General features: G+C 39.0%; 2 protein-coding genes across 6 annotated transcripts in view; one reads left to right on the top strand and one right to left on the bottom strand.

The window, feature by feature from the left end:
- The window catches only part of itgbl1 (integrin, beta-like 1), a 51,208-nt gene extending 27,573 nt beyond the window's left edge, over nt 1–23,635 (top strand). For 2 of the 5 annotated variants that reach the window (XM_026145927.1, XM_026145930.1), the window contains 5 exons: nt 231–377; nt 9,978–10,094; nt 14,837–14,983; nt 17,997–18,110; nt 21,829–23,635. In XM_026145927.1, coding sequence (XP_026001712.1) covers nt 231–377; nt 9,978–10,094; nt 14,837–14,983; nt 17,997–18,110; nt 21,829–21,917 — 614 coding nt within the window. In that variant the 3' untranslated portion in view covers nt 21,918–23,635. Of the gene's footprint in view, nt 1–230; nt 378–9,977; nt 10,095–14,813; nt 14,984–17,996; nt 18,111–21,215 lie in introns of those variants that run through there. The other 3 variants (XR_003270023.1, XM_026145928.1, XM_026145929.1) reach the window with 3 other exon arrangements.
- fgf14 (fibroblast growth factor 14) overlaps nt 22,432–25,863 on the bottom strand; it is a 43,526-nt gene continuing 40,094 nt past the window's right edge. The window contains exon 5 of the mRNA XM_026145931.1: nt 22,432–25,848. Within this exon, the coding sequence (XP_026001716.1) occupies nt 25,706–25,848 (143 nt within the window). The 3' untranslated portion in view covers nt 22,432–25,705. The remainder of the gene's footprint in view (nt 25,849–25,863) is intronic.

Below are 25,863 nucleotides of genomic sequence, written 5' to 3'. Positions count from 1 at the left end.
TTGTATGCTACTCTTATTGCTTTGGTACAACTTTTCAGCCATAACAGTAAACTTCCTATATAACTTAACGATAAACTGGGGAGCGGTAAATGTGACCTTTTCATGATTTCTCCAAAGAATTAATGAACAAAGTATAATAGATGCTACTATGGAGCTTTCCATTTATTAAATTATAATAGTTTTCTGCACAAACCCTGCTTTCACCAACTCTTCCTCTATGCTTTCGGCAGGTCATGGCCAATGCAACTGTGGCAGGTGTGACTGCAAGGAAGGGTGGGCAGGGAATAAGTGTGAGCATCCTCTGTCCTGTTCCCTGTCTTTGGAAAGCAGTTTGAAGAAGTGCAGAGGAACGTCCAATTTGCCCTGCTTCGGACGAGGTACCTGGTCTGCCTGTTGCTATGGTTACCATAGCAGGCTTGCACTCTGCTTTTACCTCTTGGAGTAAAATAGGTCATTTCGAGAATTGCGCATCTCTTTATTCATCCTTATGAGCGTTTTACAGACATCAGTCAAATGTGATGGCGTCTCTAACCGAGCCATTATCTTAACAGCGATCGCTCGACTCTTGTGTTATACAGCAGTATGCATTAAAATGTGTGAGCATAATGAAGCCTTACACGCGCTAGTTTTTTTTATCTGGTTTGTGAGCTGTGATGTGCATTTGTCCTCATACTTATATATATGTGTGTGTGTGAAGGTTTTTTTCTGGATGTGTTATATACATTTAGTTACAATCTTTTCTGGCAACAATGTCAACTAACTCTCAGACTACAGGTGGTTGTGTCTAGATTTATTACAGTGCACTGTGTAATTCATAGGTGGCGCTTCTAGACAGAGGAAGCTTGTTTTCTTGGTACCTGTAAAAGTGGGGCTTAATACTAATAGTAGATTCAGCTACTGAACCAGTGGTTCTGCTAACGAAGCAAAGGTCCAGGTGTTTTGTGTTTATTCAAAGTCGTGCATCCACAAATCTTTGCTGGACGATAGTAAGATAGTAAGGGAAAGTGGGGGAATAGTATATGTAGTAGATGTGGAAGATCAGTGTAATAGAGGTGATGACATTGTGTATTGCCACCTACATTCAAAATATTTTTCAACAATTTTCAAATATTCATGACTAGAAGAGCGAAAAGATCAGATATAACATTTCCAGGATTGCGTGGATCTGGTTTAAGGGACTGTACAATCAGATGCATGACCGGTGTATATTTGGATATTGCTAAATTCTGACTGGTACACAGAATTGTGTAACATTCTTATCTTCTTCCCCCACTTCGAAGGAGGGAGCAGAGCTCGCACAAAACAGTGCAGACAGAAATATCTCAATCTAAATAACTGCTATTCTGTCTTTGGCAGAAATCTGTGTGTTCATATAGGACTCTAATATACATATTATGAATTTGAGAAATGGAGGAAAAAGTGTTTTTAAAAAAGCTTTTTTGTACTCCAGAAACATGCTTTTGCTTGAACAGGCAAAGGTAAAAAAATATGGAACGAGACCACACACAAACAGTTAATTAAGAAACAACTAGGTGTTTACATAGCTGAAAGCTTTTCAGTCAACAATGTGAGAAACAAATGAGTCATTTTTTGCAAAGCAGCACTGATTAATCATTACAAGAAGTGGGCTTAAACGCTTCTGGGCATATCTACAATAAATGGTATTAAACTTAAATACCAAATGGATGATGTAAGAATAAGATCTAGAAAAAGGCTTGGCATTTATGGTCAGACTGCAGCAGACGTTTGGATATCGATGTCCGAAAAATCTAGAAGGTTAATGAATATTTCAGTTTCAGACGCTGCCAGGTGTTTGGTATTTGGAGGAAAACGCTAAACGCTCCATTGCTACTGAATTTGACTCACTTAAAACTATTCAGCACACACCGTGACACATTACAGAGGGTGCACAAAAGAAGACTGATAAGGACATATACATATCCTCCATGTTTTGTAGCATGTGACGAGTTCAGAGTTAGTCAGAAACTGCTTATGCAGAAAGAACTGTATGAACTAATAATTATCAAATGATTCATCTACATGATCTCTCACATTCTGTTCTCTAGTCAACATCTGCTGAGTAGTTACAGTTATTTAGGAGCTACTCATTAATGATTCATTAGTTATCAAACCGTTCCTGATTCATAACTTCTCACATTTTTGTGCAAAGTATTCAGTCAGCGTGTGATGATACGATATCCAGGAGCGTAGCAGTGCGCCTAAAAGAAGATATAGTTCCATAAATTACGAATAGCTTTTATTCTCATTTTATTCATAGTGTGTATCTCAAATTTGATTTTAGATTTAAAGTCTCTAGCGAGGTGTAGAAAAAGAAAACAAACCAAAAAATCTTTGATCATCAGTCTCAGTCATGTAATGCACATTGCCAGACGACAAAAAACAACAAGTTCTTACCATCATCCAAAGTTAACAATGCACAATGCACAGTTGTCCTTGCATTGACAGCCTGCATTGTTCTAAAGGATGCTACAGCCATTTGTTAATAAGACAAATTGTCTGGTAGTCTGCTGCATACACTTGGGTGTCTTCTCTTGTACCTTTTTACACTGATGCAGCAACCTTAATCAATCAGCTTTACAGTGCTGTGTAAGCCATTGTTCAGTGTATCTAAACACTGTTGTAATTTTTCTGGGAAATACCTGGCAGTATGTCTGTACCTCAGGAGATGGTACAGTAAAGCCTTTGCTATTCTGTTGGTTGCACACTGATTGAACCTAATAATATAGGCAGTGGGCAGTTCTACAGGGACAAAACTTGCTCGGTCTCTGGACTCTGCAGATATGTCAGGGGTTAATGTGAAGCATTGATTCACTTGACTGTGTGGGAAGTCAGGGGGGGATGTATAGCTTTTCTGCAGCTGGAAATGGAAAGGGAGGATATGTGTGCTTTGTACTGCATGTTATACTCTCACCCATGGGCGAAGGAGCTGCTGATTACACCTGAGTGCACGGTTGCTACCATGGAGACAACAAATTACAGAAAAGTTAACATCACAAGGTTCAACTGAACAACAACAACAAGCAGGCAAAACAGAACCATTTTGTGCCTTTTTCTAATGTATCACCATTACATATTGTGCCAGGAAGACGGCCTCAAACCAATGGCGTGATTGAGGACATATGACGTTCCCCACCACATAATGAACCAGAAAAGATTAACTTGTGCACAGAGAGTTAATTAACTTTAATTCCTCTTATACTTCCTTTAAATTATCTCCAAAAGCTGCAACAAAATGAAACTTCAATTTACACAGTGCAATGGAACAATTAATGGGATTCATGAATGCTTCCCTTTCAGAACTGCATTAAAAAAAAATGTTTCCAGCCCATTCAGTAAGCGTTTAAAGCCTGGCAACGTATCTCACTGTTGTTGGTTTCCTGTTCATACACCTAAATGAGAATTAGGATTTGGAAACTATGAGATACGGTACAGTTCTAGGCTGAGATTCTCTAACCCTTGTCGAGGGAAACAAAAAATTTTCTTCTAGTTGTTTTCTGTCTGTAGCAATGATGTAGTGCTTAGAAACTCACAACGGTTGGAAAGAATGTGTTCATTGCATGACTGTGATGTCAAAAGATGTAAACAATAAAAAGGAAGACAGGAAGCAAGGTGGGAGGGAAGATACAGAGCGAGAAAGAGAGAAACTGAAGGAGACAGACACAGAAAATCACTTAGGCATGGATGAATGAGGCTGGTACAGATGTTAGTCTGAGAGGAAAGGCCTTGAAATTTGAAACAGCAGCTTCAGAGCTTCTTCCTGAAAGATGGAGACAAGACGCTTGTGGAGTACATTCTTTATACTCTGGTATGTCCTGACGGAAACACCTGCTTTCAACATCTTTTTGCTGATTCTTGGGATTCCTTTCTCTGCTCTCTAGTGTGGCCTGTAGTAGACATTCACTGTATGTGTGTGCTACTTTTTAACATAGCACATTCCTTCTGCAGTAGAAAAAAATGTTTTTAATCTTACAATGTTGTGTCATTTGCAAGGTTTTGAAATATAGTTAATTGTCTGTATAACAAAACTGATTTTTTTTTTATCCCCTAAGAAGTTGTTACCACATTGGTTTTAGATGACTATCATAAACTTAGTACATAAAGTGAATCTAGCTGCATACTGAATGCTGATGGAATGCTTTCATTCACACCACGGGATAGGACATATGAGCAAAGGATGAGCACATAAGGGGCCATCATTAGGCTTAATGCATTATACCTGTTGTGCTGGAGGACTCATTGCAGCTGTTGCTGAAATGAAAATGAAATTTAGTGAAAAGACCTTAAACCGGAGGGAAAACCAGACTGACAATGCTGAAAGCACTCTTTAACTGTGGTCACGCGTTGTTTAATATATTGTGCAGTGGATTTGATTTTACATTTAAATCTTTAAATCGACATTTTTGAGCTTTTTTATTTTTCCAGGTGCAAAGAGCGGATAATGTAGATGCAATCCAAGAGGTTTTTTTTGTACTTTTGCCTGCATGTTTGTCAGTTTCACAGCTCTGTGGTGAAAGGATTGTCACAGCTGTGGTTGTGTTTATGCAGATCAGGCAGTGCAGCACAATTTTGGTGCTCACTTTGGCATAACAATGGGCTCCTATGCCCACTTGCTGTTGTTTGAAAATGTGATGAATGAGACACAGTGTAGATGGGACATTTCTCAATTCTGTTCAATTTTGTGGCCCTGCCTTTTGCTTAAATTTAAAGTCCATATATAAAATTGTCTCTGTAGCCATCTGTTTAATACATATCAGGTACATGATTTATATAGGGTGAATGCTTGAATTAACCTAGCAGCTGGATTATAGACTACTTTATGGTTCAGACCTCAAGCTAATCACAGCAAATCATGTAAGAGTATGTTTAAGTAAGTACAATATATTCTCAGCTCTGCAATTTGATAACACGGAAAACTGATGTCAAAATTATGATTTTAAAATCTTACCAATATTGAAGTTATGTGGTCATGGAATAATCAGTCATACTAGTTTGTGCATGTAAGCATATTTAAATATTGCTATGTCCACACTGCATGCATCAGTGGTCAGATCTATCAATTCAATTCTTCAAATGTTGCCTACATCAGACTTTAACCTGACTAGGTAACGACCCCGAACGAACCCATATGTACAAATAACTCACATGCAGTATGCTCTAAACATGAAAGCCGATAAATTCAGCTTGCATAGTTTCATTGCTATGTTAGACTGGAATCCAGCCAATTCATGAGAATGTGATAGTTGAGGATGAAGCCAAAATTTGACAAATTTGAATCTGAGTGCTGTTGTTCAATGGTTTCAATGAAACAGATTTCCAAGGATTTCAGCCTTTAACTACATCTGTCAGCATCTAGGAGGAGGTAGTCAGGTAAAAGCTACATGAAAGTCACCTTCTCTCTCTCTCTCTCTCTCTCTCTCTCTCTCTCTCTATATATATATATATATATATATATATATATATATATATATATATATATGTATGTATGTAAAGTTTGTAGTATGCATGCTTGTTGTTTTTGTCTGCTTCCACTTGTCTTTGCACTAGGATGATGTCGGAGTAAATGTGCAGTCATATTCGTTGTGTTTCTAGTGCTTTCAGGTTAATCTCGTTGAAATGACGTTAAAGCCACAACATGCATACAAGCACGTGGGGCCATGCAAACTATATAAACTAGTACTATTTTGAGTTGCTGCAATGAAATTTCAGTAAAATGGACTAGCCTGCTGCATCATTTTTAATTTAGATTTTCTGGGTGTCTTTGAATTCAGACCTCTTTAGGTTGATAATTTTCAGTTCAATCAAATGATGTGGCATCCTTTTGTTCCTAGCATATTACCCGGTTCATATCAATATAGATATCCAACATGATTTCTTTTTCCTGTTGATCTGATGTGTTTTCAAAGTGTTCCTTTAATTTCTTGAGCAGTATCCGTTAGTTCTCAACTTTTCAAAAATGGAATGAAAATGATCTTAAGACACGCACATGAATGTGTCATTTACTTTAGCAAGAAACACACGCGAAACATGAACACGCATGCACACACTCACACTGGTGGATGGCTTGACGGCCATGGAGATAATCAATAAGGCAGGGGTGTTATGACATCACCGGTTGCTAGGGTAACTGAGTCCACTGAGCAGATGGTGGTATGTTGTATGTGAAGAAGGACGAGAGCTTGTTATGTTTGTGTCTGTGCATGCTGAAGTGCGTGGTCATAAGAAGTGACAGTGATGTGACATGGACGACACATTAGATGACGCTGTCATTCGAGTAGCTGTCTTGTAAATTCATGCTCTGCACTATTTATTGCCCCTAATTTCCCCCAGTGAGTCATCGAAAGATAAGGCAGGCACATACACATTATGGATGTGTTTTAGGTCTAATTTGGTGGCACTAAACACAAAATGTACTCCGCAGGGTAACAAACAGGGAAAATACTCAGAGTGAATAATGATTGTGCAAAAAAAGGACATACCCAGCTCAATAAAAACAAGAGAAAAGAAAAAGAGGGGCACTGTGTGTGCTGTGATTTAAGAATCTTTATTGCACCAAGAAATTCCCTTTGTGCAATTATTTTTCTCTTAGGCTACGTCCACACTCGCCTGGATAGATTTGAAAACGGCGTTTTCGTCTGAAAACGCTCGACGTCCACACTATCGTTTTCAGTCGTTGTCACAGAGCTGTCCGTCCACATTGAAACGGCCGAAAACACTTACGGTCCAGTACTGGAATGCAAGATAATTCGACCTGCCTCATTTCTGTCTGCCCCTTATTTACTTTCCGGCTCGTTGAAACGTCGCGGCAAAATGTCGAGACTAATGACTAAAATGTGTCATCGTTTTCAAAAAGTCTCAGTTTTTGCTGTCCACACTGTGATGCGAAAGCACAGTTTTAAAATGTATGCGTTTTCGAGAGCGTTTTCAAAACGCTGCGTTTTCCTTGAGGGAAAACGCCGTCTCAGTGTGGACGGGAGGCCAGAACGGAGAGAAAATGATGTGTTTTCAAACGAAAACGCATTAGTGTGGACGTAGCCTTAATTCCGAAAGTGTATTTAGTTTTTACACACACTGCTTCCGCATTTCTGCTTAGTTTTTGTTAAATAAATGATGTCATGTCCCAATATATTCCTCTTAGATTGTAATTACCTAATTTTAAGATTTGGTACAGACTAAATAGGTTTTTATTGTTTTCTTTAAAATCCACAGACATCGGCTGTACTTTCATCTTACCTATGGTCCCACACACTGATACAAATCCTCATTCTAATGAGGACACACATGATATTTCTTTTAAGTGTTTCTGTTTTAACACAAAGCTGACAGCACAGCTGGAAACCAGGCCAAAGGGCGCTTCACAGCAATCGCCACTGTGCTCCCAGTGTAGAAACAGGTACAAGTAGAAATTGGGGCCACAATGCTACAAGTCTGATTGCTTATCGCTGTTTCTAGATCAGGCTCTTGCTGCTTAGCTGTGGTTGACATATACGCAGCTTAAATATCAGTTAGATTGTTTGCTAGTTTTGTGTTAGCATGCTGTTTATGCAGATGCTTGAAAAGAGTCTGTACAGTGGGGGGAATAATTATGTGATCCCCTGCTGAAATTGTAAATTTGCCCACTTAAAAAAAAACTGTCTCTAATTTTAATGGTAGCTTGATTAAAATTAGGGGAGGGGTTTGGGGGCAGAATATCAACCAAAAATGCAGAAAGAAATGCATTGCTTAAAAGTTATAAATTGATTTGGATGTAATTGAACAAAATAAGTATTTGATCGCCACACAAAACATGACTTGGTACTTGGTGGAGAAACACCAATTTGTCACCAGGATTGCACACGTCTCAATGGAATTTTGGTGCGCTCCTCTTTACAGAAACTATCTAAATATTTTAGGTTATGTCTGTGAAGTGAAACCTCTTATCCAAGAAGCTTCTTCACGTCTAAGAGCAATTCTTTGACGGTCCCAGATTTTAAGCCCTATGGGAGTGTACCCAAGAGGGTCATGGACCCCTTATTGATCCTCTACCTAATCACACAAGCCACGGTGTGAAAACGGGTGTGGGTCCCAATCAGCCAAGGTTTCGGGTGAACCCACTGTGAAACCTAGCCCCACCCTATCATGTGATTTACTGAGGTTAAATGGCCCATGATGTGAGTGGGCGTTAAGGCGTCTGGGATCTCAAAACAGTTGGTGTCGTAAGCCCCGCCCTCTGTTCAAAGATGGTCATTCACAGTGGACATAGATGGCTTCTTTAACTCCTCTTTCAAACCGTCTGTCTCCTCTGTCCAAAATGTGAACATTGGTGTCCTCGAAAGAGTGACCTTTGTCCTTTAGATGCAGACGGACAGCCGAGTCTTGTCCCATCGAGGTGGCTCTTCTATGCTGTGCCATGCATTTATGAAATGGCTGTTTGGTCTCTCCGTTGTAGAGGTCTGGGCAAACAGCCCCAAAGCATAACGTTTCCACCTCCGTGCCTGACTGGGTGTGCGGTGTTCTTTAGGCTTTATGTCATACTCAGCCTTTCTCTTCCTCCAAACACGACAAGCCAAGTTGATGCCAAATAGCTCCATTTTGGTTTCATCTGACCACAGCCAAGCCTCTCTGAATTATTTAGATGTTTACTTGCAAACTTAAGGCGGGCCTGTATATGTGCCTGTAAAGGATTCGGACCCGACACACTGTGTTTTCGTTCGTTTTGAGCTTTTTATTGAGAACACAGTAATACTTTTTCCGGCACACTCAGCAGCCGACTTCCAGTCAGCTGCACACTCCTCTCCCCTTTCGTGTCCAACGTCACTGAAAAAGGGAAATCCTTGTCAGGACAATCACATCCACCTGTCCCTCCAACCTCCCTGGCACTGCCCCTTGAGCTCACTGCACCACCCCTCCTCTGCAGCTGAGCCAGGGATCACACCTCCGCCACAGTACTTTATTGAGCAAGGGGACCTTTCATATTTCAGTCCATTACTGGGTAGTGTTTTACTAATTGTGTTCTTGCTGGTCTCAACAGCCCAGATCATTAACAAACTCTGGTTCAATCCCTGGCTGCTCCAGTCTGCACGCCAAATATCTTTGGGCAAGATGCTAACTCCAAGTTGTATGAATGTTAGATAGAAAGCACTTACATAGAAGTGCTCGTATGAATGGGTTAATAGGGCATGTTGTATAAAACATGGCTCATGGCCCAGCAGAGTAGAAAAGCGCTTTCTAAGAACCAATCCATTTACCATTTATCCCATGAGGCAAGATCTTGCATGGAGCTCCAGACGGAGGATGATTGATAGTAATTATATATATCTTCCATGTCTGAATAATCACACCCCCAGTTGTCACCTTCTCAGCAAGCTTCTTGTAGGTCTTGTGGCCCTTTCCAGCCTTCTGCAGGCCCTGACATCCTTTCACCTCCTGACATCCCACCATCTTTGCCCATGGTTGTGGAGAGGTTGGAGTGAGATCAGGATTATCTGGAATTGACTGAGTGATCTGTAATCTGCCTGCCACATGGGCGCAGATCCAGACTGGCTAGAACAAGCCGGGTAGTAGGGGATCAAATATTTACTTTACTCAGTGACATGAATCTATACGTTTTATTTTTCTGGATTTTTGGCTGATATTCAGTCTCTCTCCATTATAAAGAAACTACCATAAAAATTTCACACTGGTCAGTTCTTTGCAAAGGAGCAAATTCAGCAGGGGCGTGAATGATTACTTCCCCCACTATAAGTGTGAGCAGCAGTTTAGCTTTTTTCCTAAATATAGGGTTAGCACCTATGATAACTTAGATCTCAGAGGTAAATTCTACACTAAAGCCAGTATGCAAATCAGTTTCCTAAAATTACAGAGTGAATAGAAAAAAAATCCCAACAAGATTATATAAACAACTTCCGACAAAGAAAGATTATTCTGTTAAAAACACAACACAACTGCTCAGATGTGAGAAGACGTTTCTATTTTTCTAGGTCAGTGCCAGTGTGGACAGTGTACTTGCCACCCACCTGGGGACAGTCGTGTTCATGGCAAAAACTGTGAGTGTGACGACCGTCAATGCGAAGACATCAGTGGAGAGGTCTGTGGAGGTAAGCGAACACACGCAGACCCTCACACACACACACACACACACACACACACACACATTAAGTCTTTGTTGTGCCCTAAGGGGTCTTTGAAACTTTGCCGGTAGCGTTTGTAAATTTTAAGATCAGTGCACCGTGATCCTGTCTGCTCTCATTGATATCCACAGGCACAACCTTCTAAACCCTTGAGCCTAATTTTAGAGAAACTTCTCTCAGCTGCTGAAGCTTCTGTTTGAGGTCTCGGGAAGTTGGCGCTCATAATTTGAGCCATTTAGGCAGAGATGCTGTAATGAATACAGTAGCTCACACTAAAACATTAGAGGCTCAGTTGAATTTGATATTTCCCATTGTAGATGCTAGAGCTTGAGAAAAGACAGAGAGAGAGACTGGCAGAAGCCAAATAAAGACAAAAAAGGATCGTAGTGCAGGTCATGAGAGTCATATCAATGATTATCACAAAGCCTCTTTAATTTGACTCCACATGACTCAGAGTATTTTTTTGGATACATACACCACACGGAGATCTGCTTTTTGGGTCCTTTGCTGTAATGAAAGTGCTGGAAAAATGATAAAATATGACACATACACGGTTTTCCAAATAATAGCTCTTTTTTTTTCCAAACTAATATCTTTCTAACAACAGCGAGGAGCTTTTCCTTCACATGTATACCAAACAGGGAAGGTACTTAGTGAAACTCAGTTCACTGTTCAGTCAGTGAAGTTTAAAACTATTTGTCTTTTCTCTTAAATTCACATGTGATCTGTCTAACTGCTACCATATATCAATATGTGGATCTTCCAGGGTAGGGAGTTTTTTTTTTAATGTTCTAGTGAGCTGTCTCACTATTGCATTAGTGGTGCAGTGCAGCATCTGAGGGTAATTTTCTGTAGTATTGATTGGATTATGGCCACTCATTGTCCTTTGGGCTGTCCAGGGACAATCCTTGAGGAGCCTTCTGGGTTAGCCTATCTCCAGCACTGCTGCACATGCAAACAAACATAAGCATACATACGAACAATAGGTCCACAATTATGTCTGTATACTGAAAGGCCTGTGGAAGTCATTGGGTATTTTGAGAAGCTGAAAGGCACTCGAAACAAGGTGACACGTGAGGATCAAACATATAGGAGCTTTGTTTCAAGGGGGTTTGTAAGAAACTTCATAAGTCATGGTACAGTGCTGTCAGTGCTGCTGACTGTTTGGACCTCACTGCAGACAACAGAGAAGAGACACGTGTATACAATTCAGTGTTAACAAGCTTGTCAGTCAGGTCGGTCCTTACTTGACTCATGAGGGTTGTATCCAAAAACAAAGAACAAGAAGACAAAATGTTTACTTTGTACACTGCAATTTAAAGCAGTCCACTCTTTCTTCTGGTCCATAATTTTATCGTTTTTTTACACCTTCACTATGACAAAGACATATTCGTGTTATATGGGATAGAAAACATGGGTGGTCAGTCATACTGAACACAAGATCACACAGGACCTTCTTCAGTGTAGAGGCCTCCTTGTACTTAGATGATTGAATTGGCTATAACATAATTGTGTTTTATTTCTCTTCCAAACTGGAGTTGTTTATTTTAATCTCACTGGAGCTACTCGTGACTGGATTTTGTTATTATTTGTCAGTTGGAAGTTTGAAAAGAACATCTTAGGCTCTCAGGCTTAAGGCAATAAATTGCTTTCTTTTCATATTGTATCATTAATGCCAAGTCTGAGTGTTGAACTTTTAAACTGTCCAGATTTTACATGCATAATTATTACTTTGATGTTTGGATTGACACGAACTGTAGTTAAAGTCTGAAGCTGGTCATTATGTCGGCTCCCACATTCATGTTTAGCCAGATTTCTGGCTGTGGGTATTAAGTGGGTATTATGAAGGCTCCGTGCCCCACAAAGTCACACAGTAATCTCCAGATTTTACAGAGGTTTACTGAAACCACTGAAATCATGTCAGCATATCTACCGTGAACGTTTCTTTATGACAGGGATGTTGCTAGATACCTGCACTGTGTCTCTACTTTGATCCTTCTGTCTGTTGTGTACTTTGTACTTACTTTGATAGTGCAAGATCTTCATGGTGTCTTGAATCTGACATGCTCTTTGGTGCACTTGAAAATGACCACTACAACCTTTAAATGTCATGCCAGCTGTCCCATTTGCAACTTGTCAAGCAACATGCAACATTAAATTCTTCTTTAGTGACAATGGGAATTGAAAATGAACAGACATCAAAGAATGCATTAACAAATCAAAAGACAATAAGCTGCAAATAAATGTGCTGCTTTAAGCTAACACTGGTCTTATCATTAGCATTGGCGGTGGATGCTCCTTATGCTGGTTTTAAACTGTTCTGCAAATAAGCCAAAATGGTTGAGAACATACATTCCTTCATAGCCAAATTGATAGCAGGTGTCACAATAATACATCTTAGGTAAAGTGTTGGGTTAATAAATGCATTAATATCAGATACCACATACCATCATGCATTTCTTTGTGAAATAATGATCAAAAATGAAAGAAACGCAAAGGAACAACAGAGGTTATCTTGCATTCTTTGTATTAATTAACCTCTGTGATCGCTTCAACAGTCTAATTCAAATGAACTATGTAAGTGCTAATGCCTGGCAAATACAGTGTGGTCACATGACATTTACAGAGGTGAGACCGAGGTTAGATGCTAGGCTGTTTAGGTCTAATTTTCACAGTTTGTGACTTTAAATTATAGTTGAGGGAAATTATAATAGGAGTCTTGTCAGTCTGCGATTACATCTAATATCTGGTATCTGCTTTGTTTGTATTTTCTACATACAAACACCCACCCTATTGGATCAGGATAAACCTTGTTCTCATTGTTCAGTTTAAAATAGACTCAAAAGAGATTCTTGCTGTGTGGTAACAGCTTTTAAACAGAAGGCAGCTTAGATCTTTTGCTCTCTCTTACTAGTTTCTTCTCTTCCTCCCTGTACTCACACAGCTCCATTTCTTTTCTTCCCTTTGTGGCACTGAACTCTAAACCTCTGTCAGATTCTTTCTGCGAGTAGCACAGATCTGCTGGGTTTGATACCAAGTTAACAAAATGCTGAAATGCGATGCATGCTCCATTAAAAGCATATCTAAGTACTAAGTGAAGGCAGCTGCACTTGTTTGAGTTTTGTGATCGGCAGGCGCAAACTAATTGAATGAGGGCTAGATTTCTGCTCCTTTAAAGCAATTAACCACTCTCCCAAGCTGTCTGATTGAGCCAGTCGTGCATGGCTTTCTTTTTCACCCATTTGCTCAGAGAAACTTTGGCTTTAGAGTAAGTAGAAATGAACTTCTCAGTTTCTGGAAACAAATGAAGAAATATTGCATCTGAACCAAGCTCCCTGAAGAAAAATAATAAAACACTAAGGAATATTATTCTATTATGATGTATGGGTATTTATTAAAAATTGAATAGTAAATATTTCAAAACATTTTTAAAAAGGGGATACGGCTTATTTTGTGTATTTATCACATAATATTGAATTTTATAGTAAAAAGCTGTTCCTGCAAAAAAAATAATAATAAAAACAAAATAATACTGAAAAATAATGATAAAAAATACCAGAATTAAAATAAATAAATATTGACTGAAATGTGCTGGTTTTAAAAACAAAACAAAAATTAAACCTGTGCCTTGAAAATCGTTCAAATTCAGTGAAATTAACCATTTAACTAAGTTTGGTTGTGTTTGTTTACATATGCATAGGAGTCTTGACCGTTTAACTTTTGTGGTGTTGAATCTGAAAAAATCTGAAAACAACCTGTTTGATTGACTGATGCAAACAACTATTTAAACATCCAAGGACTCAGTTGCTTCCCTTAACCAGTTACATGTCCCTGGTGTTGTGTGTGTTTTGTCTTTCATTGCCATTTTTTTTAAATAAATGTATTTTATTTTGTTATTTTGCTATTGTGGTTTAACAACTCTTAAGAGCAGCTCCTTTCTTAATGGTTCCCTTTCTGTAGGATTTTAGTTAAAACAATAAAAAGAAAGAAATTTTGAAGCAAATAGCTGTGGATTGGATCACTCCTGTGTACCTCTACATTAAACAATTTGGAGCAAGGTAAGGGTGTTCTGGTAACCACCTGGCATCTGTTGCCAGATGTGAACACAAAGGACTCAGTCAATGATGCAACTGGGTCTGCACTGCGTTTATTTAAACATAAGCATGGTGTGAGTGATGCAAGACTTCTGTTGGAGGTGGGAGACATAATTGTTATAGTGGCTGTCAAAACCACACTGATGCTAACAGCTATTTAGACATCCCGGGAGCAGTTGCCTCCTTCAGTCAATTATCATGCATTTCCCTGATTTTATGTGTGGGTGAAAATATTTGTGTGTTTTCGTCTGCCATTGCCATTTCTTGTTTTTCATCTCTCTCTGAAGCACTGGAGATTCATTAAGGACAGGACAAGACCAGTGATGACAGTTCCTTTCATGTCCCCAGGGGAAATACAATATCTTCCTGTAGCTCTGCCTCCTTGTACTGCCTATTAGTGTCAAGGTTCGATGTCTGCACTGTCAACTTCCAGTATTTATGTTCTTTATTGCTGTTTTTTTTACTCTCCTGTGGCATTTCTCTCAACTTTTGCTGCTAGTGAAAGCTTTACTCTTTTTTTTTTTTAATTTTTCTTGTATTTGCAGTGTTTTCTCATGGCCATGCTCCATATTCTGTCTCCTTTTAAACGAAGGCCCTTCTGCCCTCCACCGCCAGGTCACGGTTACTGTTCATGTGGACGGTGCATCTGTGAGGAGGGCTGGTTTGGGAAGCTTTGCCAGTTCCCCAGGTCTTGTGATATGAGCGATGCCCAGAGCAAGGAGCTTTGTGAGACTTCTGATGGTGTTATATGCAGTGGAAAAGGTGAGCAGTATTTCCTTTTGTTCGGTGGTGTTTGGGAAAAACATTTCTAAAAGTTAATATTTGAATTTCAACTGAGAAGAACATTTTCATGGCCCGTTTGATAAAAAAAAAAAAAGTTTGGTAAATACACACATGTCAAATAGTACAAAAACACAAAATGTACATTTATTTATGTTTTAAAGATTATAGGTCATAAGTATGAATATGATGTGGAATACTGGATTCAATATCAATGTAAACTAGCTGGAATAGCAATAATAGTATGCTAATATAATGAACATCCACTGAAAGCTGATCATATTCCACACATAAAAGAGCAATGCAACAAAAGTATAACCACATATTTTTTCTAAGAATCTTAGAAATTCAGAAACCTATTTCCCATTCCCATTGTTTTCAAATGCACATATCATTCAAACAGTTGAAATGCATAAATATGCAGTGTTGGGAAGGTTACTTTTAAAATGTATTTCACTACAGATTACAGAATACATGCCCCAAAATGTATTTTGTAACATATTCCGTTACGTTACTCAATGAGAGTAACGTATTCTGAATACTTTGGATTACTTAATATATTATCATGCTTTTTACAACTACATGAATGTCCTATTGCTGTGTGATTTATTACTATTACTAAAGGTTATTTGCCATACCAACTAGATTTTTAAATCTTAATATAAATGAGTAAGAGTAGGGTGGACATTAGGTAAGGCTGCACTTTTTGAAGCGATCTCATACAGAAAACTAGCTTTACTTTGTTGTCTGGGTCAACTTTGTATATATATATTTACATGCTTCCATCTCCCGTTTCTGGTCGGTGACATCTCTTGCTTTTCGACTCTTTTTTTCTCCTTCCCTCATGCTTACAGACAGACACATAACGGGTATAGCAGTCCATTCTCCCTGCAGCACGGACTACACTGCCCATGAGGCTACATTCTTTAGGGCTATGCCTGTAACACTCTGCCTATTGCCTTCATATTAAATCATTTTTGTGAATAATTTTTTTAAATATTTCTTCATGTCATTATGCGGGCCGCAAGTAGAGGTGACATGGGCTGCAAGATTGAGACACAGACATGAGAGCCTCTTAATGCATTTTTTGTTTGGGTTTCCACCGGCGTGGACACCAAAAATATAGAGTTCATAGCCTTATGTATAGTATACCTATGAAACTATACAGTCGTATAGTAGTATAATATATCTGAATTGTTCAGGGCTGATTCCTGGTTATTACACAGAAATCATCACATTTCTTAAAGCTTGTTTTTATTAGCTTGTTAACGTTGTATTAATTAGAAACTACTACACATTTTTCCAAGTAGTATGCTTCAGCAATAAACATAATATTAACACTATTGCCCCCCCCCCCCCAAATCATATATTTGAATGTAATATTACTGAGCCACAACCACTGTTGACACAGTACAAAGTATTGCTTGTGTATTATTTACATTTTACTTATCCTAATAATTTTTAACAATAACTGATACATTTGTATTCTGAGGATAAGTTGTGGTTTGATAGGAACAACTCAAGGCCTCAATTCACTATGGATGACCACATAGGATTTACATGAAAGGACAGTGAATACAGAGGCTCCTCACCTAAGCCAGGGTTAAGGTATTTTATAATGTTAAGTATGTTTCCTTTATCCCTTCTAGGAATAATAAAGAAGCTTATTAGCAGTCTGAAAAATTCATCTAAAAAGGCAGCTAAACTCAAGGAAAGCAAGGAATAGTTCAAGGAAATACTAAAAGGGAGAGATTGTCTCAATCTATTGGAGATAATCAGAGTATCAGACTTGATTGGCGATTCAGTGCAAGCAGTTATGTCCTGATCAGTGAAATTAGGCTAATTCAGATAATACTAGAAGATGATGTTACTTAGAAGATTTACATTTACACTGAAACATTTTTATCATGTAGTCTGTGGTTTAGATACTTAGACTTTTATTTGGCAAACTTTTATCGTGCAGCATTATAGTCAAATAATTCAATCTCAGGCAGCTGAGCGTATTTAATTAAGGTGGGTAATAGAAAATTAACAAAAATGTTCTTGTTCACATCATGTATTGTGATCAAAAGGAAGATTTTGATTTCACTGTTGTACTATTTTGCTTAATCTCTTGATATAGTTGTATTTAGAGTACTTAAATTATTGTCTGATATTTATAGACTAAATTTTGGAGGTATAGAAATTTTAATTGACAGTAAATAAACTGATCATTAGTTGCAGCAGGAGCAGCTGTCGACTTCTTTACACTGCACATTGTCACTACATTGTATGTATCATTAGGTGGCAAATGACACCACGCAGCAGGATTTTTTTCTCTGTTGCATAGAAGTGAATCCACAGAAATAGACCTGCTGCTCTGAGTCCAGCCCTGCAAAGCCGAGGATGGTGTGAAAATGAAGACGAGCATGTTCATTCTCCATGCGCCGCTACACCGAGGCACAAGAGCTACCTTTCCTCGCCTCCTCCTGTTGTTTCACCGTTTCACTTTCTCTCCTTCTTCTTACTTCATCTGCTCCCATCTTTCATAGTGGTTTTCCTGCAACCCACTGAATGTGGATACAAACTGGGGGGATTGAAACCATAGTTGCTGGACCTCTGGGTGTGAGCTTAGGAAAAATAAAGTGGACAACAGTAGATTTGTTTCTCTCTACCAGTCTTTAATACTTTATTATCCTGCTGCTGCCCTTAAGAGTGAGTGAGAGAGAGAATGATAGAGAGAAGAATAGACACTGATGGGCATGACAGGAAGTTTAAAGTGTGGGTGGATTGGTGTCCTGGTGGTGAAAGCATATTAGTGTCCATTTCCCCAGAATACATGTCATATTCACTCAGCCCAGTATTATCTTCTGTGCAAAATAAGTAATTTACAGCAAATAACGAATATACACTGCCAAAATCCCAGCTGAAATGAAAAAAAATGATGTTAATATACAGTTAATATACAATGTGTATGCTCGTGTGTGTGTGTGTGGTCTGCATGTGTGTATTACAGGTTCCTGTCATTGTGGTAAGTGTATCTGCAATCCCCAAGACTGGTGGGTGTCCGGAGAGTACTGTGAGTGTGACGACCGAGAGTGTGATAAGCACGACGGGATCATCTGCACAGGTAATGAAATCAAAAAAAGAGAGACAATCAATCGAATACAGTCGATACAATCAGAATAAGTAAAAATGGTAAATACTAGAAGATAATGGATAATATAAAAGTCAAAGTCACAGCTGAGCATTTCCACCTTTGGACTGAAGTGCCCCAGAGACTGCCAGATGTTTTATTTCCATGAGAATAGTCAAGCTGAAGGTTTATGTTTTTATTATATTAGTATTTCTAACACTGAAAAGGGAGATTAGCACGCTACATTGTTGGGGTTACTGTATAATTTGCTCTTCTTCAAAACCAATTTATGTTTTAAATGTGTGTGGCTGAATTAATTTAAATGTGCAACTTGCCTCTATCTAATGGAGAGCAGTTTTATGATGTTTGAATAGAGTGGAAGGTGGGCAGGTGTGCTCAAGATGCAGAGATGCTGGGAGAAGCAGGGGCTAATTTACATTTTCAAAGCTTGGCCCTTACTAAGGACGAAAAAGGTTTCGAGTTAAATCAAAGCCATTTTAATGGCCTTGCTTCTAAACATTTGTTTTTGAAAATGGTAACTGGCCTGCATTTGTATAGCGCTTTTCTAGTCCATAGGACCCCAAAGCGCTTTACACTACATTCAGTCATTCACCCATTCACACACACATTCACACACTGGCGATGGCAAGCTACATTGTAGCCACAGCTGCCCTGGGGCGCACTGACAGAGGCGAGGCTGCCGGACACAGGCGCCACCGGGCCCTCTGACCACCACCAGTGACCACCCCTAAAACACCCCTAAAAGGTGTTTTAGGGGTTTTCTAAAAGAAAATACTGGAGCAGAATTTTATTGAAGAGCGACACCTTAGCAGAAAGAGGGAGCCGCGTGTTAAAATCAAATTACTTTCATGAGTAACAATCCCAGTGAACCAGAGATGGGGTGTGGGCTTGTTTGGCAGCTGTTTTTATAGAAACAGTAAAACTGATCACAAAACAACTATCATAGCAGTTAAAACTGTTAGCTTATATTAAATCTAAACACTTAATAGCTAGTTAAGCAGTGATTAGCTGTTAAATGCACTACATGTAACGGATGAATAGTTAAAACAGCTAATCATAACTGACAAAACCATGACTAACATAACTAAATTATGTCGGAAGTTTGTAAGATTTGCGTAACTGAAATCCATAATGAGCGCTTTTAAACATTTTGTACACTGTTTATTGTTGTTGTTTTTGTATTACTCATTTTGTATTAATGTTAATGGCTGTGGTTGTGTGCCTGACAACCATAAACAACTGCATACCTATATGCCATATGGCTGTTTATCCACAGGAGCTTTATTCTCATCACTGACTGTGGAAAGTTTAGTACACATCTAATTATTTTTGCCCTGGGGGCCTGTCAGAATCTGAATAGCTTCACAAGTGCTTCTCATCATGACTTTAAGAGTCCAAATGTCAGCCTTAATGTCATTCAAATGAGCATCAGTGTTTCCAAATGCAGATCGGCATTGCTTAAACACAGGGAGCAAACTAAGAAAATGCATTAGAGCATCTGGCAAATGTGCCTGACTACCATTACTGACTGCAGTATAAATGTGAAAGTAACCATATCCTTGGAAGTTATTTTATTGGAATAGTGTTTTACATGGAAAGGCAATTCCAGAAAGGGATTTAATATTTGGATAAAAGAGTTGCTGTGGCTGTGGGGTTTTTTTTTTTCAGACAGCAGTGATTGAGTCATTTCTTGCCATTTTGTAAAGATTAAAAATGTTTGACAAAAGTTAGCCAATAAATTACTTTGCATCCAGAGATTTCATGGATCTTTCAGTGCTGTGGATTCTCATTACACATACAACTGATTAGTGACATGGAAAATTTAGCATATTAGCAATGCTTGCTGGCTAATTTCATGCACTGCATATGATAATTTCAGCAATCGTATTAGAAGAGAGACAAAAATGTCTGTCGGGTCGCCTGCTACACAGGTAAATATGTGAAACAAAAAAACCAAAATAAATGACAACATTTTCTCACCATGTACAATTTTTTCAATTTGTGTTTTGTCAGTGGGATGAAAATAAAATGAAGAAGAGGTTTGAGTTTACGGTATTCATGAGAGCTGTTTAATCATGTGAAATGTTTGTGAGTCGGGAAAAAATTGGTTTAAGTAAATTCCAAATAAACGAAGAACTGTGGATGTTTTTGTTGAGGAGAGCATGAACCAATAATAAATCTTAATCTGGCACTTATATGTATACATAGAGAGATGTTGTTCAATATTCTAAAACTCCTATAAAACATCCAGATCAATAGTAAATCATGGAAATTTCACCTGTGCAGCAATAAATCCTTCAGGAGACAGATACAAAGTACAAAATATAGATGTGTTTATTTTAGCTACATCTTGAAATTCAGGAAGAGGTGAGCAGATGTGATCATCCACGTCTGAAGTTCAGAAAGTTTTTTTTTCTTTTTATACTGACTTTTTTTGTGCTTACTCTTCTTTCACATATTGGAACAGCGAGATCCTTGACTATCTTCAAATTAGATGAAAAGGAGCCTGAAAGTCTGGCTGCTTCTTGAGGCTTCCAGACACTTAAATAGACGTCGCCTATGCAGAGACCTCGAGGTCAAAGCAGAGGTTTCACTGACCATGACTTTCAGACCTACCATCATAGTAAAACCTCACAGGACTGTAAGACCAACTCTAAAAAAATAACCATTTACAGATTGTACTAAGAAAATACTCTGTAAATACTGTACAGTAAATATTCGCCCAAAATGTTATAAATCTATAAATGGAAGTGGTCAGCCAACAAATGCAGTATTTAATCCTTTTAACTATTCCCCCCCCCCCAATTTTCAGCTCTCTTATAGGAAAATATTTAACTTTTAATTTTTTTATGATTGTTTTTTAAATGTTTATTTCTTTGGGAACAAATGAGTTTAGGACTGAAGCCCATGGACAAGGCAGTAAAGCAAAAAAAAAAACTGAGAAATTACAGTTCTAGTCTAGGAGCATGAAATAACTCTGGTCTTGTCTTTGTAATTGCTTCTTTCCTTGTATCGCTTTCCTGCTTCTTTTCTCAACTACTTCCTTGTTGGCTTACACTCCTCCCTCCTCTCCCACAGAGATATTTGGTGGTAGATGTATCTTTTCAACCGTGTGACAGGAGACCAGCAGGAGCCCTCTTCCTAACCCCAGCACCTCTGACTGACAGCTCCGGAAGCTTATGGGGAGGTGTGGGGTATATACTGTAGCGATATAATTCCTACAGTAGCATGTTATGCCACTTTGGCCCTCTTTAGAGATAAAGAAGAAAAAACTATATGTCTTGACTATTTATCAGTCCTAAAACAACCAGTGTGAATGGGTTGGTGACTTAACTTCTCTGTTAGTCAGACTTCTGGTAATATTATGATCCTATTTCGTTTTCATTTTGTTTGTGTTCCTACTACAGGATCTGGTCAGATATATAGAGATGTTTGAGCTTTGTCCAAATGTTGTAAAAACAAAACACGAATAAATTAATATCGAAAAGTAATTAAACTCCATGTTTCTCCTGCTGTTAAGGCAGAAGCAGTGGAAAACCACAGACTGTCCCGAGCAATGTCATTGGTCTCCATCCCCTATCAGAGAGCTGCACCCAGGGAAGCAAGGAGTGTGAAAAGAGGAACCTTGTTAAAGGTCAGGCATGATGGCACAGCTCTTTTAATTCACAGCTTTTCTTCTCACATCTCACAGGGAATGGGTTGTGCAACTGTGGCAACTGCGAGTGCTGGGACGGCTGGAACGGGAATGCTTGTGAAATCTGGGTGGGAGAAGAATACTGAGGCCAACAGAGAACAGGACACTGGGTTCAGAGAATTGAGACCTGGCTGCCCAGTGTGACCAGGAGCACCACGAGTCACGACCAAGCTGGTGAAACGCCAAGTTATCGAAACCACGGGGAGGAGAAAGGAAGACTAAACATGGACGTAGCTCTGCATTTCACAAACAGCATTCATTGTTTTATTGTACTGGTTACAAACTATCCTTTTAAAACTGGGTTTTGTAGATGAAAAGAAACAGCCATAGCCCTGTGCTTAAATCATATTACAATGTAAACATTTATGTTTTCAAAGCAGCTTTTTTTTTTTGGATATTGTAGGAATGCTTACATATTTCAAATGGCTATATATAATTCGATGCAAGTACATGACAGTTTCAAATGCTGGAGAGAGGATAAAATGTATCATTAAGATGACTTTGTAGTAATATGTTTGATACTGTGGTCTGTTTTTACTGGTAAATGGTCTGCCCTTCCCACACTGGACTGAAAGTTTACTCGAAAGCTCGAGGCATAGGTTACGCTGAGGTTTTTTATTTCTTTTTCATAATAAAACATTAAATGTGCCGCATGACACAACATTTTGCATGGAAAACAATGCAAAGACCTTAATCATACATGGTTACAAATTTGTTATAACATGACATAACTCCAATGGGCATACTTGCAATGGTATATATAGAGAGAGATATATTCGAAAATAAATCATTTTATTAGTGCCTACTCTCCTCCGTCAAACAAACAGTCTGCCCTGAAACCTTTACTGTCTTAGTAGTGGTTAAATTCTAAGTGGAAGAAACAAAGAGAAGGGAATAAATAGTTCAGTTGTGGCATGCTGGATGTCCATGTCACTTCAAATGGCGGTATCAGGGGATGAGAGCTGCACTGACACAAGAGCTCAGTCACCACTTGAAAAAAGGACCGATAAGAAGTCACAAAGGAAATTTAATGTAAATTCTACTTTGGCCTTTTTCATGCTTAAACTAGCCAATCCCCTCTGTTTTCTTTGTCCCCGAAAAATGACAGGTGCAATAATATACTGCACACTATATTGCATTAAGTATGTTACTGACTTTACAGTATACCTTTATATAAATATTTTTTATTCAATATGTTGTATAATGTGTATACAACAAACACAAACTGTATAGTGTAGACAAACTCGTTGCATATATGTAAAATTAGCGGTACATACCAACAGTTCTTGATTGACATATCCTACTACATGCAGTTCATCAATGCCATCCTCTCCCCATGCAACAGATGGGACAACATACAAAATAAGAGGTTCGAAAACAGAAGCTAGGATATTCTCGTAACACATTTGAACAAATGGGGGTAACAAAGCAAAAACGCGATTGGGATCTGGAGACGAAATCGACACACAACCCGTATACGAGAGAGATGAGGACGAACAAAACAAATGGCGGCTACAGCAATCCAAACAGATGTACTTGTACACACTGGTCATTTACAAAAATAAAGCCAGCCTTGAAGGAGCCAGTTAACTGGGCTGCAGGGCTGGGGCAGTCACCAGCCCAGCATGTAGAGTTTTGTAAGAGCGGAGGATGACAGTGGTTTCCAGCTCCTGTGTGTGTGTATATGACACCATTTTTAGGATTAACAGCTTAGTACAGACAAATATTGATATCTATGTGATGTGCTTTGATGTGTTGTAATAAGAAATGGCCATGTATAATCCCAATAAACTCAGAAAAATGATATTTACCAAATCAAGTTCTTAATATAGTTGCACTTTTAGCAGCATACGGCAGCAACGATCTACTTAATGTTCTAAATCTTACTTAACTAAACTATTAGGAAAAGAAAAACCAGTAAAGCAAGACGGACATAAATACACTGATCACACAGAGCTTTGATAAACTGCTAACAGTCATGATGAAAATGCAAAACAAAGTGCGGTGAGTGTGCCGCAGCCGTGATACATGCCTGTTCAACTCCTACACTGAACTTCAGTGCTCATCCATTTGCACATAGTGAAGAACAATGCCCATACCTTACTCCTTGTAGAAAATACATGCATGTGATTATTCAAGGTATATGTACTTTTCCAAAGTGACATCAGTCAAGACCTTTGTGGATCTGAGCAGAGTTGATTATTCTGGACAGAACAAATGCTATCACAGTGAAAGCTTCCGTGAATTGAATCAGAAAGAGAATCGAGATTTGTTTTCTTTCTTTCTGTTTTTTTTTTTTTTTTTTAAGAATCAGTTCTTCTTGGGATGAAAAAAAGACTTTGGTCATTTCAGAATGGATACATCTGAGTGTGTTTTTTTCAGTGAATAATGCTACGTGTCGTCTACATGGATGTATAGGGTGGGTGAGGCACCTTTGGCCCAGTGGGGACTGGGAACTTGTTTTTGCATGCCGGGAATCAAGGTCCAAACAGGCACGTGATAGGCCAAGATGATCAGAACTGGACTCTGCATGCTGAGCTAGAAGACAAATTCTCTCATTATAATAATAATATCTAGTCTTTTAAAAAGTTATGATTTTTAATAGTCATTTTCCCTAAGTTTTATACAGTGAAAATGTTATAATATAAGCCATCTCTTGTATATCTGCTGCAAGAAGAGAGAACACAATATTAACCTTGTCCATGCTTTAGCTTGCTGAACCAAATAGGGATGCAGCCAGTGTAAATGTCACCTACTGGTTTTCAGCCATGTTGTTTTCTGGCTTTATGTAGACACTGCTGTAAGGTGGCTGCCAGTGCTGGAGTTATAGACCATCTGGGTCAAAGCCACAAGCCTTGCCTCATAGTCCAAAGAAGTCGGTGAGTGAGGGACAGAGGCCTACAAGGCCTAGAGATATTCCTAGAGCCCACGCTCTGAAATAAGATTAAAGAAAAATAGACTTCAGATTTTCTATTTACCAGAGAAGGCGGACAGAACCGCTGGTGGGACCTAGATAGTGATATGTATACACCATTCCTTACAGCGCTCTCCCACCCACACACACATCTGTTTATAAATGTGTATGTGTGTTTGTATGTGTGTAGGGAGCTTCTCGCATTGATTGCAGTGGCGGTAATTAGCACTTCATCAGCTATGATTGCAGGAGCTATCTGCCAGCCTCCAGCGTGTTTTATTGGCTGTTTAAAAAAAAAAAAATCTCAGATTTTCAACACAAACTTTGTGTGTCTGTCTATTAGAGTGTGTGCATATTGTAGGCAAGAAGAAAATTTGGACTCCTTTCCACATGTCTTTGCTTTTTATGCCACATTTGTGTTCATGTGTTTCTTAGAAAATCACGCAACCCCCTTGCAAAATGTTTTCTAGGTTACTTGACAAAGAGAAAAGTGTGACTAAAGATAGAAATAAAGGGAGAGGGGGACGCACTTGTAAAAAATAGAGGACAACAGTCCAAATAGTTACTCTATCTATACAGTCTCTATCCCAGAACATAGCTGGTGAACTGTGGTATAGAAAATAGATCTGAAGGTACACAGACTCTGCTGCAACAGGGCATCATAGACAAGGGGGAGGTTTTTAGGGGGAATCATCATCAAGCAAAGTACCAGAAGCGTCATTGTGAAACGCACGTCCCTCCTGGGCTGAATGAAGTCGGCCACCTCAGGAATCCATCTGCCTGTGCTGAGGCAGCTGGAGAATTTGAGAGAATGAGGTGGAGAAAAAGGAGGAGCGAGAGAAGAAAGAAAGGGAGGTTCGCCTGGATCTGCAGAAGGGTCTGGAGTCTAGTTGGATAAAGCCCTGTCTCCGTCGCATTCCTCCCCTCCAACACATGCACATACACTAGGCACTGGCGTGGCTATGTGGTGGGTTTGTCGGGCTTGCTGACGGGTTTCCCTCCGTTCATCACTGCCGGCTCACTTGTGCTTTTACTGGGAGGTACTGCTGCCTTGGGCACTGTCTCTCCAACATCATGCAAAGATGGCTCTCTGTACATGGCAACTGTCAGGGGTGAAA

The sequence above is a fragment of the Astatotilapia calliptera genome, chromosome 16 (genome assembly GCF_900246225.1).
Source record: "Astatotilapia calliptera chromosome 16, fAstCal1.2, whole genome shotgun sequence".
In the NCBI taxonomy this organism is placed as follows: Eukaryota; Metazoa; Chordata; class Actinopteri; order Cichliformes; family Cichlidae; genus Astatotilapia; species Astatotilapia calliptera.
The sequence above is the reverse complement of the archived record's forward strand: the minus strand, read 5'-3'. Positions and strand labels throughout refer to the sequence as shown.